Consider the following 17,630-nt stretch of genomic DNA (forward strand, 5'->3'; position numbering starts at 1 on the left):
TCTGTTGCAGCTCAAGGGCTCCTTCCCCTTCTTCAAACTCCGATTTGTATTTTTCACATAGATATCTCTGATCAATGATAGAAAAAGATCCATTTTATCACAGTGGCAGAATGAGAAAAGCCTTATAGTGGGTAGAATCCTAAATGGAACATATAAATCAAATATCTCGAGATTCTTACAACTGGGACATAACCTTGGGCAAGTCCCGCTTCCATAGGATCTAAATATGGGTGGAATGCAAATTTTGCACACAGTGGCACCCTTAGACACAAACTCGTGTCTACAGGCTGGTAGCCAGAGCTTTTCACATATCTAATATCAAACAATACATGTAGTAAGCCAAAACATTAACAGCTACAATAGAAATTCTTCTATCATCACAGAGGCATGGTTCTAAATCTCCCTGAAATTTCAGTCAAAACTCTGAAATTTATGAGTTTTAGTATGGCGGCTAGACGAAACCAAGGGTCCAAACCAAAATGTTATTGGTCTCGATGAAATTTCCCAAGTTTTGCATGGTTCAACCAAACTGGTCCAACCCATGCTTATATAAGTGACATGTTTCGATGGAAACATACACTGCTTCCCATATTTCGACACAATCTCTCAAGTTTCGTGGGTTTCGACCAAGAAAGGGAAAATTTGGCCACAAAACATCAATTTTTTCTCAAGTTTTTGCAATGTTCTTCTACTATCTTGCATTATCAACCAAGATTAACCTAAAGAGGAATTATTGGAGCTTCAAAGTAAACCCAACTTTTCCCCAAACTTCTCTTTTTGTTCAACATACTAGTAAACATAGTAGAATTCTCAAAGCAGCTGTGTGGGCCACCTCCACATCCTTATAGTCTCGGTACACCATTCCTTAGGTTGAGATACCTACAACATGTTGATGATAGGGTTATAGGTGGGCTGATGTAGATAAGTCACTTGAGATTATTTTACTGCAAATAAGCCTCGGGTTATGTTATGTATTTGTCGGGCCTTTGATCCCATGGGGTTTCTTTGAAATGATCCACTTTAATGGGCCTAAAATATGAGTAGAAGGTGGGAAAATGGGATTTAAGTCATTAGTTTAATTAGTTGCTATTTAATTCAATAAAGGCCCATTAGGCCATTAGTTGGTTATAAAGTCATATAGGGACTATTAGTGAGTTAGTCCTACTCCATGTTAGAGTCATAAAGTCAAGTCCTAGTCCAATTTTGAATTCCTAGTTGTAATAGGAGTGTCTCTTTGGAAACTAGCTCCTAGTCTTAGTATAATTGTATACCATTAATGAAAAGATTTGAATAAAGAAAATTGCAATTATTATGTTAAAACAACTAAGATAGTTGTGGGTGAGAAGCCTTGGCCGAGACAGCCACTCCTCCCCCACTTTCTCTTGTTTTTTCTTTGTTTAATCTCTCTATTTTCATTCTTAATTGCTACTGTTTATGTTTACTATTGCTGTGAGTATAAAAGACATTCAGATCTATCCAAGCATTAAAAACCAGAATCGATCAGCCAAAGAGTTCCTGTTCTTGAAGCCAATCGACCCTCACTGCTGCCCAAGTCTGAGATCTAGTTTGCAGATCCTTTTGGGGATTGGTTCTACACTTTTAGAAGATTAGTCGATCCTTTCTTGAAGACCAACTAACGTAGACCAGCTATTCTGAAGAATCTTGAAGTTTCTCTCTCCTAGGTCAGAAAATCAAGAAAGCTTGTAACTTCACAACCAGCCGTCAAAATCCTCTGAACTTTGGGGGTTTTTGTACCCTCCCTAGGACTATCTACGCCCAAGAGTGCAATTCAATCGGACTGTTACAGACCTGGCCGCACCTCTCTCTCTCCAGCTCTATAGGAGGTCTTTCTCTCTCCTATTGGGTTGGGTTTTGGGCTGATTTTGCTCCTGTATGGGTATTATATCCTTGGGGGTTTATTTGATGGTCTTACTTCTTTATTTCCTGCTCTTATTTGTATTGTTTGGGATTATAAACTGCTGGGGTAGTTTCTTGTAATCTACTCATGCATTAAGTGATATCAGAGCTACGGTTGAAGAAAGCTCCAAACAATCTATCAAAGCCTAACCGAAGATGGTTCCATCAGTTCGTTACTTCGCTGGACAAAGGGATAAATTCTACATCCTTGATTGGTTAGATTCTCTGGAGGAATATTTTGACTACCATAACTTGACATAGATATAAAAACTTCAAGTTGTTTGATTCTGGTTGATTGCTCGTGCTAGAGATTGGTGGAGAGTCTATGAAAAGAGACTCCATTTTCGAGGACATGAGCCTAGGACTTGGGAAGAGATGACGAATGAGTTAGTGACATAATACCTCCCTGTATATTTCCAAAGAAGACTCTTCCTTCCACAAGATTCCCATCAGAATACATCTATCGCTGCCCAATCTAATGATCAGCCACGTTATTTTCATAGGGAATCCCTTGAATGGATGCATGAATTGGACATGTACTTTGACAACTACAACTTAACAGAGACACAAAAATGCCAATATGCATGTTCCCAGATGAGTGATTGTGTTCGAATGCAACGGAGAGTCCGTGAAAGGCAACTTCAAGCTCAAGAATGTAAACCTAGAACGTGGGAAAAGATGCAGTATGAGTTGGCAAGCATGTACCTATCTGAGCATGAACGAAGCATGTACTTCCTTCCACCAGATGTCCAAAATCCAACCACACTTGACAATAGCATGAAGGAATCATCGGCCTCTATTACAAAAAAGCAACAAGAGAAGGCACCCCTGACCAGTGAACTAGAGTCAAAAGTTGAGATTAGCGTTAAAATTTTTTCAGCCATTCCTATTGTCAAGGAAGAACTAATCATTGATGTTCCCATCAAAGAGACTCATGTGGAAGAATTCAAAAGCAACAAGGTTGCTACAATGGACAATGAGGTTGAGACTGAGGAACTTGACACTACAACAACTGTGATGATTGTGAACAACCAAGAGGAAGATCCTAAGGAGTTCAAGAATGAAATTGTGTTTGAACCATCAACAGAACCGATTGAGAACCACCAGGTAGATGAAGTTAGAAGAGATCAAAGGTGCATACGTAGATGACCCTATGGATACATCCAAAGATGTTGAAGTTGAGCATGTGGAGTTCGTCATCCCATTAAAGTATCTTAAAGATCGAGCTCCTCACATTCTAGACTACATCTTTATTATCAAAGAGCTACCTGAATTTTTCTACGGCTTGAAGAGGGACGTGCACCATGATATAATCACCCTCACATTCTACATAATTCGAGGAGAGAGGGCGAGTTGATGTAGATAAGTCACTTGGGCTTATTTTATTGCAAATAAGCCTTGGGTTGTGTTATGTATGTGTTGGGCCTTTGATCCCATAGGTTTTCTTTGAAATAGGCCACTTTAATGGGCCTAAAACATAAGTAGAAGGTAGGAAAACGGGATTTAAGTCATTAGTTTAATTAGTTGCTATTTAATTCAATAAAGGCCCATTAGGCCATAAGTTGATTGTAAAGTCCTATATGGATTATTAGTTAGTTAGTCCTACTGTATGTTTGAGTCCTAAAGTCAAGTCCTAGTCCTATTTTGAATTCCTAGTTGTAGTAGGAGTATCTAGTCCTCTTTGGAAACTAGCTCCTAGTCTTAGTATGATTGTAAACTTCCCCTCTATAAATAGAGAGGCATATGTACCATTAATGAATAGATTTGAATAAAGAAAATTGCAATTATTATGTTAAAACAACTAAGATAGTTGTGGGTGAGAAGCCCTGGCCGAGACAACCACTCCTCCCCCACTTTCCCTTGTTTTTTCTTTGTTTAATCTTTCTATTTTCATTCTTAATTGCTGCTGTTTAGGTTTACTGTTGCTGTGAGTATTAAAGAAGTTCAGATCTGTCCAAGTATTAAAAACCATAATCGACCAGCCAAAGAGTTCCTGTTCTTGAAGCCAATCGACCCTCATTGCTGCCCAAGTCTGAGATCTAGTCTGCAGATCCTTTTGGGGACTGGCTCTACACTTTTAGAAGATCAATCGATCCTCTCTTGAAGACCATCTAACGTCGAACATCTTAACTGAAGAATCTTGAAGTTTTCTCTCTCCTAAGTCAGAAAATCAAGAAAGCTTGTAACTTCACAACCAGCCGTCAGAATTCTTTGAACTTTGGGGTTTTTGTACCCTCCCTAGGGACAATCTACGCCCAAGAGTGCCACTCAATCGGACTCTTACAGACCTGGCCGCACCTCTCTCTCCAGCTCGATAGCAGGTCTCTCTCTCCTATCGGGTTGGGTTTTGGGCTAGTTTTGCTCCTGTATGGGTATTACATCCTTGGGGGTTTATTTGATGGTATTATTTCTTTGTTTCCTGCTCATATTTGTATTGTTTGGGGTTATAAACTGCTAGGGTAGTTTCTTGTAATCTACTCCTGCATTATAGGCAGTGATGGACTTTTTAAACAATTGATCCCAAAAGATGTCATGGGATTCATGTGTTGCATTCAGAGGAGAGGCTACGAAATCTATAATGGTAAGCACCTCATGGATTAGAGCCGCCTAGAAACTCCTCCTGGTATTGAGTGGTGAGTGTTGTATGACTAGTTCACTAAAAAAAAAAGGGCGTACCTGGTGCACGAGGCTCCCGCATGTGCAAAGTCGAGGGAGTCGAGAACTACATAGCCTTACCTCGAGAATGTTGAGAGGCTGTTTTGACCGCTTGACCACCAAGTCGCAACATTCATACCTTATAGTTGGAACAAGCATGCCCCTTTTGTATGACTAATTCACTATCTAAGTTATATGTTTTGATTGTTTTAATAGCTTATCTACATTTCTAGAATCTAAGTTATATGTAGATTTAGAGCCCGTTTGGTAACTCTCCCGAGATGATCTTTCCTGCTCTTTAATCCATTTGGGAACTGAAATGGTGAAAAAAGTGTTTGGTAACCAACATGTTGATCTGTGCTCAAGAAACAAACTGGTTCAAGAAGTCATCCTAAGAAAGCCTTTTGAGAAACACCCCTACCTTCTTTCCTAAGATCCTCTTTACAGAAAGATTGATCCTCAAAAACCCGATAAAAAATGCCCTCTTTTCTAAAGCATCTCTCACATCTCTATCTTCCTTGCAAGAAAAAGGAGTACTGCCTTCCTCGCAAGAACCCTAACGAAGGCTCTGGTGAGGAACCACCTCCACCATCGCTAGGATCTTCCTGTCTACGTGCAAGAACAACCCTACCCCATTCAGTTGCAAGAAAACCGTTACTGAAATCCCTCGCCCCATGGAGCATCCCTTGCTGAGTTTTCAGTTGCAAAGAAACCCCTCACTGGAATCCATCGTTGAAAGCTGAGAAATCTCTTGTTGAATCAGTCGCAAACGCTTTTCTCCCTCTACTTCTTATTGCCTCTCCTATCTCTCCCAATCTCTCGGTCAGATTGTACTTCAAACTCGGTCACGATTTTTCCAAGACCCGGAAAGTGTTCAATAATTTGTTTGTTAAAGATGCAATATCGTGGACTTCTATCATTTCAGGGTACATTTGTATTGGAAAATCCTTGGAATCGATTGAAATGTTTCTGAAAATGTCTGAACTTGGAGTCGAACCCAATGGGTTCACCCCTTCAGCCGCAATTAAGGCATGCTTAGAGCTTGGTATTCTGAAGCTTGGTAGGTGCTTTCATGGGACGGTTCTAAGATGTGAATTTGGTTCGAATTGCGTCACAGAAAAGTGCTCTTATAGATATGTATGGGAGAAATTCTAGTTTAGAATTGTTGATGAGATGCTGCTACCAGGTGCTATTTGTTGGACTGCGGTAGTGCGATTATTTCAGTATGCACACGGAATGATTGATTTGAGGAAGATCTAAGTTTCTTTTACTTAATGCAGAGGAAGTATGGATTGTTTGCTGATGAGTTTACATTTGGGACTTTTCTAACAGCTTGTGCTAATCTGGGATGGGTGAAACAAGGTAAAGAGGGTCATGCTAAGGTACATACAGCTGGGATTTGTGGCAATGTGGTTGTTGAAAGCACCCTTGTAGATATGTATGGGAAATGTGGTTTGCTTCAGGAATCTCGTCAGGTTTTTTATCAGATGGCTACAAAGAATTCACTATCTTTTTGCTGAACATTTTTTTTTTTTTTTTTTTGCTGAACAGAGAATTCACTATCTTGGTGTGCAATGCTTTAATTCATCACATTGTAGGATGCTAATGTCATATTACTTTTTTAATGAATCTTCATTATCTAAAAACCATCATAATGTTTTGATCCTTATCTGATTATGGAAATGACCAAGACTGCCTGATGCGATACAATCCGTCCCCCTCTCAACCCCCACCTGTTGAAGAGTTTCAGTAAATATTAACATAATGCAAACATGTGCCCAGAACAGGTTTTACTAAACGCTATTTGGTTCAGGAACTCTCCCAAGAACAGCTCCAGAACAGGTTTACCGAATGCCTAAGTAGAGCCAAAAAAATCATCTTTTAATGAAGAAACACTAGAATATGATTTTGTCGAAGAACGATGTTCTCACAGAAGAAATGTTACCAAACGGGATCTTAGTGTGTATAACAAATTAAAAAGGTTATTGTAAACATCATTCAGCGTACACTAGCAAACTTGGGTAAACACAAGTACCATTTTCAGTGTTCTTTTTGTGAAAATAGTTCGTGGATTAGATGTAAAGGGTTAAAAATGGAAGATAAAATCAGGCAAAAAAAAAAAAACATTTTCTGGGGGTCGTAACCAAGGTTTCCATATAGCCCAGAAAAAGTACCTGGTTTCCCTGAAATTTTGCAGGTTTTGACCAACGTCCAAACCTGGTTGAAGCCTGAGATTTAGAACGTTGCACAAACGTACAAGATACATAAACATGAAAATAGTCAAAAAGGAGCATCTCTCCAGGATTACTAGGATTCACACCAATAGTCAGTAGGAGAGAGGACAACAAATTAAGGATTAGAGAGAGAGGGAGGTCCAATGTAGTTTGGAAGCACAATTCCAAAAGGCAAAAAAATGCATCAAGTAACGTAGCAATTAAGAAGTAGGAAGATCATAGAGATGCATTTTAGAGATGCAAAAAATTGAACCTTGGCACAGAGAGAGGCATGTTCCTTCCCAACAGACTGCACCTTTTTCCTAAGAGTGTCCACTCTTCCCAATACCTGTCAAACCATGAGCAGAATCAAAAGAATTACTAATGATGATTGTTTCCACAACCTTTTTTCTAGCAATGAACAAAACTGAACAGGTTTAAAATAATGTAACTTAGAAAGTACATTTCCTTCGCTGGTCTGATCGATGCAGATCAAATTCGATGGAAGAAGATCTGCTTTTGGTAGGTTTCAGATATGTTAGCAATGGTGTCACAAGAATGAAAAAAGATAACCGTCGGTGGAAGCAAAAGAGAAGAGAAAGAAGAGAGGAGATATTGGGAAGGGGAGAGGAGTAAGACAACCCCAAATCGAGAGAGAGAGAGAGAGAACAATCTCTTTCAATTAACTAATTCAATCCATTATCAAATATATATTATATTTATATTTATATAATCAATTATTATCTGAAAAACAATCAACAAATGAAAAGATAAACTAGAATCTCCCCATGCACAGGCTGTTTTGGAGAATTCTTCAATAACCATACACTTGAGGAAATAATAAAAGAAAACAAAACAATAAAGGAAACTTCCTACCTTGTGCAAACTATGGTTGGGTATCCTTAATAGACCCAATAACTGAAATAAGTAAACATTAAAATATCCAATTTTGAATGTTGTTTCCGTTATACAACTGAATATTAAATAACGAAAGAGAATGAAGTCCTAAATCAACCCATGATCAGATTGGATAAGGATGGTTCATTGAACCTGTTCACCCAACAATTGAACTATATTTTGAACCAGAAAAGTTCAAATATGGACCAAACCAAACCACTCCTGCATTACTAATATGAATACCTTCTCAAATAGGGAGGTATGTTTATTTCCCAGTACGTTATTTCATTGGAGTAACTTAAATTTGAATGTGTCGTCATGATGCATGAAAATAATTATGTACAGCATCTTTATCCGTTCAGAAGAGTGGGAAGAAACCCCACCACTGAATTCCTACCACAAAAGGTCCCAATGACCCGATATTTTCTTAAGCTTTGGCAGAATATAAATAAGCTACCTTTTCATAATTTCCATCCCCAAGAGTCAACTCAATAAGAGATCGTTCATAAGGGTGCAGATACTTTTTATTTGGGAATTTCTCCACATAATCTCTCAATGGAACAGCCAATTCCTGATAACCAAAACAGGGTAAACTTCAGTTGCCAGTTTCACAAGGTTTTGTGTGCATAAAAATTTCTGAATGCAAAAGCAGTTAATAAGATACAGGGAAGAACTTACTTTCATCAGTGCATCAAGTTGTTTAGCGCCTCTGTTTCTCTCTCGCTTTGCAACATTGGCAATGCCTACGGTACATGCAAACTAAATATCATGTCTTGCACCTGGTTCCATAAACCAAGCTTTGAGATAATTGACATCTAGGGAATAATCATCTTTCCCATACTCTAAGATAACAAAACCGACTGATCAATACCCTTTGTTGGAGTGACCCTCCTTGCTTTCCTCAATGCCGAACAAAGAATATCAATTGATGGCATCACCATTGGTAGTTTTTGAAATGCACCGACAGGCTCTAGTTTCGAAAAAGTTTTGTCCTGCAAGTTGAAGTTAGTAAGGAATTGAGATTTCATCTTGGCCACTAGTAAAATACTGGTTAAGGATCAGACACAGGTGCAGAATCAAGAACTGGAATAAGTCATCATAGATTACACTCAAAAGATATCTAAATTATATATACTGAAATAAGCTAGGAAAATAAATCAACGAAGTATAATAAACTTCGTACTAGAATTTTCTTATCAAAGACATAATTTCCCAAATAAAAAAAGAAAAAGACCTAAAATATGCTAAGGAGGTGGCCAAATGAAACTCTAGCAATCTCCAAGCTGGAAAGGCTACAAAGAAAGGAATGCAGAAAGTATCCTTAGTTGCAGAAGTAATCTGCATATTACCACTACTTTAATGTCCCTTTCTCTTGGGTGCCTACAAAAACTGGTAATTTTTTGACAAAATTATTAAGAAAATCCAGATCTTAAACAAACATTTGCCTTGGCACATGGCAAAGCCTGATTTGGTCGAAACTCTGAAGTAGTTGATGCAGGAGTAGAAAATGATGTGGACAAGTCCATAAAGTTTGAGAGGCAACCAAACTGCCATATTGCGGATATAATCACCAGCATGATAATGGTTTCCTCACTGAAAGTGAACAAAACTGGCTCCCGTAATAATAAAACCCAACAACACAGAATACATTTCAATCCTTTTTTGGGAAATTGAAGCCCCACTTTTTCATGAACCCAGATTAGTTGCAAGTTTATCAGATTAGATCAGCACCACATACTCCCCATTATGGATAACAATTGTAATACAAATTCAATTATTTTATACACCCTACCTATAAAAAGGTCAAAACTACAATGATTGAGAAAGAATGATTGCAGGGGCATACCTCTGTAGGAACTTCCTTTCTGGCTTGGGTAATGGGTACATAACTTCCATGAGTAATTTCACATGTGATGGTTTCCATTTTCCTAACAAATGACAGGGTAGCAGAGATTTCTGTTCCAGGCACCAAAACAATTAGGCATCACCCAACAAAAATCAACAATGAAAAGGGAGCCATAACCTTGTGTAGATTTCTGTTTGTGCGTGAGTGAAGAAACTATAAATGTATAACCTACCCATCTGGAACTAGATTTCTGCAAAACTAACAAGACAAAACTGAAATTGCAAGGAACAGAATACGGGGATTCCAGCAATAATTAAATAACCATACCCCACATAACAAATAGGATTCAAATTGACGTTTAAGCCAACGAGAGGCAGTGTTAGGCATTCACAGAAATAAAGAAAATGGGTACTTGATCAGGAACCTACATTGACAGAAATCCGGATTTAACTCCTTGAAGTCCAGAAGATGGCTTAAAAAAAGGATATTTGCGCTGCCCATCAAAAGGGCATTTACTGAAGCAATAGATAGTGATAGTTTTGTGGGTTTGATAGAAGAACATAAGCAAAATTTTCAGCTCATTTCCACCCGAAGAACTCATTATGACCAAAGCTAAATAGAGTAATGAATTAGAGAACCTTGGGAGAGCTTGGAGCTTCGAAGAAATTGTTGTGTAGAAGGACTTCGCCATACATGCAAGAGGTTCGATGCCCCGCTCATCGTCCCTCTCTTTCTATCCGTTTCCCTTTTTTTCCTCTGTTTATTTCAACCAGAGATTTTTCGCCGCCAGATTTCCCCCGGTATTAAAAGTAGCGATGTAAATGGAAACTGGAATCCGCATCAAAAAAAAAAAAAGTCTAAATGGCAGTGGCTCTTACACTCAAACATAGTTGGGAATGAAATGACGACCCCACCCTATGAAAGGAAAAAATACAGTCCCCTATTAATGCTTCGGCCTGCAATTTCATTGGTGTTCACATTGACGTATGGTGCACGCTGGCTTTAGGAAACCGTCTCCCAAAAAAATTTGCAAAATTGGTTCTAGACACTATTCGGATATGCTCGAAAAACTAGGATACCAATAAATATCTTAATTTTTTTGTTCTTTTTTATTATTATTTTTTTAAGGTTTGATTATAAAAATGGTGAAAAGAACATTGCCCGCTTGTGTGGTTCTATGTCTAAACACAGGCGGGTGTAAAGATTGCATTGCTCCCCTGCCCAGATGCCTCCGTTCAGTTTCCCATTGGTCTATGTGTTGGCACAGTCGCCAATGAAGAGGTGTACATAGGCATAAACAGAGGGTGGGTTTTTGGGTTTCATAGAGGTGAGTAGGGGTGTCAATATCCAAACCGGACCGGTTAAACCGGACCGGACCGAACCGATTAAGCCCGATCCAAACCGAACCGATGGCTTATTGGGCCGGTTTCGGTTTGTATATTAAATTGAATCCGGTCTCGGTTCGGTTCGGGCTAGCCCGTTGGGCCACCGAAAGCGCCAGAAATTTGCACCGAAACCGGAACCGATCCAAACCGACCCGAGCCCACCGTATAACCCCTAAATATAAAATTGCAAATTCGACATTTTAACCTCAAAACACGGCTTCAAGTCTTCAACCTTTCAAAACCTGAAAACCCTAAATCCCTAATTTTTCAAAGAGCGAGTGAGCAGCAGGCAGCCCAGGTTGGTGACGCCGTGACGCCGTGACGCCGTGAGAGAGTGAGCAGCAGGCAGCAGCGGCCAACAGCTACAATTTCTACCAAACGTCATCTTTCTTTTCCTCTTTTCATCACAAATGTTAATAATACTGGGTCGAAAATCAATGACACCGAAGAGGGTCCGTAAGATTAAGTTCATTCAATGACAATAACTTGAAGAAGATCTACGGGGGCTGTAAGCTTTCTTACCTTAGTTCGTTCAACAGATCAGCGCTAAAGCTTCTAGAACAGAATCTTGGATCAGAATCGTAAAGGTCTGCAAATCGACCATAAAAGAATGCCCATTTGTTCCATGAAGATGGAGATCACTGGCTGATTCTTGAAACAGACGAGGTATACACTTCCCTTCTCTCGTCCCTCCCTCTCTCTCCCTCTCTCCCCTTCTCGATTTCCAACTTCTTTTTAGTTGAGTTCTTTCTTCTGATTCTCTGACTTCTTGAGGTCGTAGGCTGTTATGCTTATGTTTTACTTTTTTTTCTTTGTCAAATGTGTGCCTAATTACATAGCTCGATTTTGAATAGCATAATGCCATAATCTGTAGGATTCTTTCATTATCTCTATGACTCTATCTGTGGTACCTTTTCTAGGCTCCTGTTTGCATTATACATATACAAAGTAGTTCTTCATTTTAAAACTTTGTTAATGTCTTCTAATTAGGAAGGGCCGAAGGGGCAACAAGGTGAGTTTTTGTATAAACCTAGTTCTGACTTTTAGTTTTGACTACTGCAAAATAACTTGCTGATTTTCTTGCTGATACAATAGTTAGCTGTCAATATATAGTTGCACACGAGCCACATCTATGTTCTCTTTCTGTTGAAGACCATTTTTGTACCTGCATCTATCTCTACATGTACATTATTTAGTGTCTTTTGTCCTTATAGTCATTTTTACCTAATTATAAGAAAAGTAATCTTATGTATTACTGATTGATTGAAATGAGGGGATTGAAGGACTGAATTGATCAGTATTACTTTGTTTTCCCCCTTAATATCATAATATAGAACTTTCCATTTCAGTTTGGTGCATATAAACACTGAAGGTCTATGTCAAGATTTGGTAATTATTTTTGTATATTGTATAAATTATTTGCAAAGATGCGTCAGACATTTTCACTTGACTATTTTACCCTTCATTTTTATTTAAATTACATCACTCCTTCATTATTGCACGGTTTGCACATCGACAGACGACAGCGACGACAGGTAAAGTTGTAAAGCTTGTGTTTTAATTGAGAACTAATGTTTCCCTCATCCAACAGCCGATTTGAGACCCCTGCAACCTTCAAGTTCTCTCTCTACAAATTTCAGCTCTTTCTCTGGTACTCCAGCCTCCAGGACCCAGGTATATCCTTTCAGTCAATTTTATCCTTCCATATTTTATTTTTGAATCTTATTTATGTTTTTTCAACTTCTTCAAATATGAGTGTTTGAATCAAATTTTAGCATGCAATAGTGTATTATATAGGGCTAATTTAAAGAGGTCATTTTTGAATTTGTAATGCTTGGTATTCTTATTTTATTAATATCTTATTTATGTTTTCTTATTAATTATAGAAATGCCCATCAATATAGAAGATGAGCCCGATTGTGGGTCAGATGCTGATGTTATGTCTGATGATGGACCATATATTCCTGGAATTCCATCAACAGAACCTTCAAGTGTCGTAACACTTGAAACAAATGCAACTACCAAAAAGAAAAGAAGGAGTGTAGTTTGGGATGAGTTCACAATCATTGATGGGCAGGGTTTTGATGATGGGAAGAATCGAGCTGAATGCAAAAGATGTAAGCAAGTTTATAGGGCTGATAGTAATATTAATGGAACTGGAAGCCTTAGGAGACATATTCTACATTGCCCAAAAAGGGAAAACAAAGGAAACACAAGCACCCAAATGATTTTTGGTGTAAATGATGGGAAAGTGATGTTAAGAGACCAAAAAGTTGACCAAGATTTTGTGCGGGACAAAATTACGAAGCTTATTGTGAGACATGAGTTACCTTTAGTTTTTGTTGAGTATGAGGAGTTCAGAGAGTTAATTACATACCTTTTTCCGGGCTATACCCATATTGCTCGAAACACACAAATGTCAGATATTTTGAGGTTATACAATTTGGAGTCCATTAGAATCAGGAATTTACTTAACTCATTTCCTGGGAGGATTTCTTTGACAAGTGATTTATGGACATCTATCACTAATGATGGATACATTGCTTTGACTGCCCATTACATTGATAAGGATTGGGTGTTGCATAAGAAGTTGTTGAAGTTTTGCATCATGCCACCTCCACACACTGGCATCCATATTTGTGAAATGGTTTCAAAAATCTTGTCTGACTAGGGTATTGATCGGAAATTATTTTCAATTACTTTAGATAATGCCACAGCTAATTTCTGTTTTGTTGACTTGCTGAAGAAAAATTTGAATTTGAAGAATGCTCTTTTATGTAGAGGATTACACTTTCATAATAGGTGTTGTGCACATATTCTCAATCTTATTGTACAAGATGGACTGAAACACATAGATGACTCTGTGGTGTTGGTGCGATCTAGTATAGCCTATGTGAAAGGATCACATGCAAGAAAAGTAAAATTCTTGGAAATTTGTAAGCAATTGGGATTACAAAGTAGTAAGGGCTTACGTGCTGATGTCTCCACAAGGTGGAACTCAACCTATCTCATGCTTGATTCTGCATTATTTTATTGTAAAGCATTTGAGAACCTTGGACTAGTGGATGACAACTTTAAAACTTGTCCTAGTTCTGAACAATGGTTGAAGATTGAGAGATTAACGAGTTTTTTGTATCCCTTCTATGCAATTACTGTTTTGCTTTCTGGTTCCAAGTATCCCACAGCAAATTTATATTTTGAAAATGTTTGGGAGATTCACAAAAGTTTATTAGAAGAGGTATCACGTGGGCTCAACTTTATGAAGCCAATGGCAGTGGAAATGAAGAAAAAATTTGACAAATATTGGAGTGAATATAGTCCAATTTTGGCCATTGCTTTGGTGTTTGATCCTCGATATAAACTTAGTTTTGTGACTTGGGCATTTTCTAAGCTTTGCAATCTGGACTTAAATGCATCTACAATGTGCCACAATGTGAGGAATTCTTTATATCAATTGTTTGATGAGTACAAGAGTATGCAACCAAGTGATTATGATGTTCCTACACTTACCCATCGTCCTGGGAGATCTAGAACAAGATTTGTAAGTAAATTTACATTCTGATAGTAATTTTGATTTATTTTTTTTACAAGTTTTCAACATTCATTGCTAATCTTATTAATGATTCATATTTCGGCTATTTCTCAATTTTCATAGGAATTTATGGTATCCGAGCTTGCTGAGATGGATAATGGAAATAAATCTCAATTGGATATATATCTAGATGAACCCAAGGTCCCATTCAATGATAATGAATATGATGAGTATGATGTGTTGGCATTCTGGAAAGCAAATGGGTCAAGGTATCCAGATGTGGCTCGAATGGCTCGTGATGTCTTGGCTATACCAGTTTCCACAGTTGCTTCAGAGTCGGCTTTTAGCGCAGGGGGCCGTGTTATTGATAAATATCGGAGCAAACTCCTACCTACCAATGCTGAAGCATTAATATGCCTTCGGGATTGGATGTTTGATATAGACTTCAGAGGTAATTTTTCATTTAGTATATTTTTCATTTTTAATTGTCTTAATTAGTTAATTAGTGTCTTATTTTACTTTGTATGTAGCTGAGCCTTTTGATGATCCCACTGATGTGGATAATGCACTTGGAAATATACTGGAACTATTGCACATTGAAAATGAGAGAGGTGCAGTAGCTAGTTCTTCAGCTGGTCCTACTCCAAGAGAAGGATAAGCTCAATGTGCCTGCAACAAGAGAAAGACCTTCCTAGGTACCTGCAAATTCTAACATCTCTGATTTGTTTGCTGGTTGTTATTGCTTTTTGCATGCTGTGGTAGTTGCACAACAACATGGGTTATCCAAATTTATATCTTCAAGGGGTTTATTCTGTTACATATATTCATTAGTTGAACATTGGTTAGTGCTTTAGGTATTATAATGCCTCTATTGCTTGTTATTTTCTGTATGGTCTAACTGTAGATGATTTGATAAGGTTTGTCTTTGGATATACCTGTGGATAAATGACAACAGTGTTGTGGGAGCCATTGGAAAGATATTTATTGCAGGTTTGTCTTTGGAACTATAGCCTTATTGCTTTACAGTCTAAGGGATCTCATGGTGATCAACCTGGACTTTTTTCTTAATATTTCTACATGATATCTTCACTTGTTGATGTGCAATTGTTTGTTCATTTTTTTCCCAGTCGCATCTTTTACTGTAGCACTTGGTTTCATCTGTAGCACTTGGTTTCATTTTTTGTGGAAGGAAGTGAGTCTTCTCAATTTTAAAGCATTTACAATTGATCTAGATTTCTATTAACATAGTTGTCAAGGTGTGCCTTGGCGGCTTGTTGGTGTCATTTTTGTTTTTCACCTCTCCACCGCCTTGGGTCATTTAGCCACCTTGACAACTATGCTTTTCATGTGTGTGCTTTGTTTAGTTTAAAAGCTTTTGGATCTACTGGAGTTATTGTCATATCTTTTGTTCTACTTGTAGATTATTTTTCATTTTTTAGGCCTTATAATATTTTCAATGACAATTAATTTGTATATATTGTAAGAAAGATAAATCGGTAGTTGCTGCTGTTCTTGTTGGGAAAACTTTTCCCTGTATTAGTGTTCTACTGTATGCTTGAATTTTATTTTTCACTCGTGGGGTTTGAAATATAGTTTTTATTTATCTTGCTAATGAGAAAACACTAATTCTTTCTGCTTTCAGGTGTTGAGAAAGCTTGTGGATGATGCATCAAAGTTTTTGAATGACAAAATCACCAAAGCTGTGGTAACAGTGCCATAATACTTCAATGATTCCCAAAGTTGTGGTAAAGAAACTTGTCAATGTACTATCATCTCTAGCAGAGGTATGGAAGCCATCAAACCCAGACTCAGAGGACATCTATGGCATCCAGATGCAGTATCAAGGCACTAGCATCAATGCCAAGAGAAGAAGAATGGCGCACGGTTTCATTTGTTTCAAAATTCCAAATTTCTTTAGAAATTCTAGTCTTAGTGAGAATTATATTCCTAGTATAGTGTGGAATTCTGTTTGAGTTTTGCTTTTAGTTTCTTTCCACTTCAAACTATTTTTACCTGTCTTCGTCTAAGGCTCCAAGTTGTATAAGGTCTCTATAGATACAATCTTGTTTTGAATTGGTTTTCTATATCTCATCAAGTCCTAGTTAATTAACAATCTCCAAACATAACAATATAATGGGGAATTTTTAACTAGTTTTAAGTTAAATAGTTAATTAGTTTTAAGTTAAATATATTGGTTGTTTTTCATTTTTCAAATATTAATTGAATTGTCAAATATTGGTTTTCAGCAGGTCAGTTTATTGTTTCCTAATGGCTCCACCATACCGGTTTAAAAAACCGATCCAAACCGAAATCAACTTGATAAAACAAAACCGGTATCAACCCGAACCCAAACCGCACCGAAACCGACACCGGACCGAAACCGATAAATCCTTAATGGGTCGGTTTCGGTCAGGTCTAAAATCACACCGAAACCGGTGGAACCGGACCGAAACCGCACCAAACCGGACCGTTGACACCCCTAGAGGTGAGGGCGACATTTCGCTGTCCGCTATGTCTAAGCACAGAGGCCACACGATTAGGGAGTGTTCATTTCCCAAAAAATATAATTAAATAATATTTTATGGAAGTAATTTTTGTTTGGGAGCATGGATTCTACGCCTATGTGAGACCCAACCAGTGCCTTCTTTAATTCAATCGGAGGTACAAAAGTCTCTTTTTTTTCTTTTCTTTTGAAGGTAGAGAAGTCTTTTTTTTTTTTGTGGTGAAAGTACATAAGTCATTTAACAGGGAGGAGGGAGACAGACACAATGGTGTAGGCATGGGAGCCATGCTCTCCTACTAGAAATTTTCTTCCTATTTTATAATAAGGAAAAATAAAGCTACTTGGTCATGTGGTTCCTGCACACAGACACACGGGTTTGCAAAAATATTGTTCCTCCTCCTGTGAAATAAAAAATCTCATTTATGTTGATGCTCCTGTGAGCACTCTCATTGTCCTTGCGCTAATGCAGGGGCCATGCAACCAAGTGATCTCTTGTCTTTTACATAAGAATTTCTTTATCAAGCCGTGGTATATTCTAAGTTATTAAACAAAAAAGGTACATGAAAAAAAAAATTATGTGAGCCTCAGTGTATTTTCAAAAATGGCAATTCAGCATCAACCCTCTTGACATAGTGTATTCAACCTTTCAATCTTTCACCTTCTCTAGTTCTTCACTTTCAAT

At 37.9% G+C, this 17,630-nt stretch overlaps 3 protein-coding genes across 4 annotated transcripts in view; 2 read left to right on the forward strand and 1 right to left on the reverse strand.

Annotated features, from left to right (window-relative positions):
- LOC122063044 (GTP-binding protein 4) overlaps window positions 1-10,379 on the reverse strand; it is a 29,414-nt gene extending 19,035 nt beyond the window's left edge. Inside the window, exons 1-6 of one of the 2 annotated variants that reach the window (XM_042626700.1) lie at window positions 10,167-10,379; window positions 9,529-9,638; window positions 8,554-8,674; window positions 8,361-8,425; window positions 8,140-8,253; window positions 7,060-7,134 (exon numbers count right to left, since the gene is read on the reverse strand). In XM_042626700.1, coding sequence (XP_042482634.1) covers window positions 7,060-7,134; window positions 8,140-8,253; window positions 8,361-8,425; window positions 8,554-8,674; window positions 9,529-9,638; window positions 10,167-10,248 — 567 coding nt within the window. In that variant the 5' untranslated portion in view covers window positions 10,249-10,379. The remainder of the gene's footprint in view (window positions 1-7,059; window positions 7,135-8,139; window positions 8,254-8,360; window positions 8,426-8,553; window positions 8,675-9,528; window positions 9,639-10,166) is intronic. The other variant, XM_042626699.1, reaches the window with a different exon arrangement.
- Window positions 10,380-12,272: 1,893 nt separating this feature from the next.
- Window positions 12,273-13,584, forward strand: LOC122063049 (zinc finger BED domain-containing protein RICESLEEPER 2-like). Its single transcript, XM_042626708.1, has 2 exons — window positions 12,273-12,587; window positions 12,800-13,584. Exons 1-2 carry the CDS (start codon window positions 12,485-12,487, stop codon window positions 13,582-13,584), a joined length of 888 nt encoding a protein of 295 aa, XP_042482642.1. The 5' UTR covers window positions 12,273-12,484.
- Window positions 13,585-13,608: 24 nt separating this feature from the next.
- LOC122063050 (zinc finger BED domain-containing protein RICESLEEPER 1-like) lies at window positions 13,609-15,103 on the forward strand. Its single transcript, XM_042626709.1, has 3 exons — window positions 13,609-14,454; window positions 14,569-14,896; window positions 14,976-15,103. The coding sequence occupies exons 1-3, from the start codon at window positions 13,924-13,926 to the stop codon at window positions 15,101-15,103; spliced, it is 987 nt and encodes a 328-aa protein (XP_042482643.1). The 5' UTR covers window positions 13,609-13,923.
- Window positions 15,104-17,630: the final 2,527 nt, after the last annotated feature.

The sequence above is a fragment of the Macadamia integrifolia genome, unplaced genomic scaffold (assembly GCF_013358625.1).
Source record: "Macadamia integrifolia cultivar HAES 741 unplaced genomic scaffold, SCU_Mint_v3 scaffold1185, whole genome shotgun sequence".
NCBI lineage: Eukaryota > Viridiplantae > Streptophyta > Magnoliopsida > Proteales > Proteaceae > Macadamia > Macadamia integrifolia.

Coding starts and splice junctions, on each gene's coding strand:
- LOC122063049 (XM_042626708.1), top strand. CDS start 12,485: ATGTTTCCCTCATCCAACAGCCGATTTGAGACCCCTGCAACCTTCAAG. Junction 12,588..12,799: donor CTCCAGCCTCCAGGACCCAG/GTATATCCTTTC, acceptor TATTAATTATAG/AAATGCCCATCAATATAGAA.
- LOC122063050 (XM_042626709.1), top strand. CDS start 13,924: ATGCTTGATTCTGCATTATTTTATTGTAAAGCATTTGAGAACCTTGGA. Junction 14,455..14,568: donor GGAGATCTAGAACAAGATTT/GTAAGTAAATTT, acceptor CAATTTTCATAG/GAATTTATGGTATCCGAGCT. Junction 14,897..14,975: donor GTTTGATATAGACTTCAGAG/GTAATTTTTCAT, acceptor CTTTGTATGTAG/CTGAGCCTTTTGATGATCCC.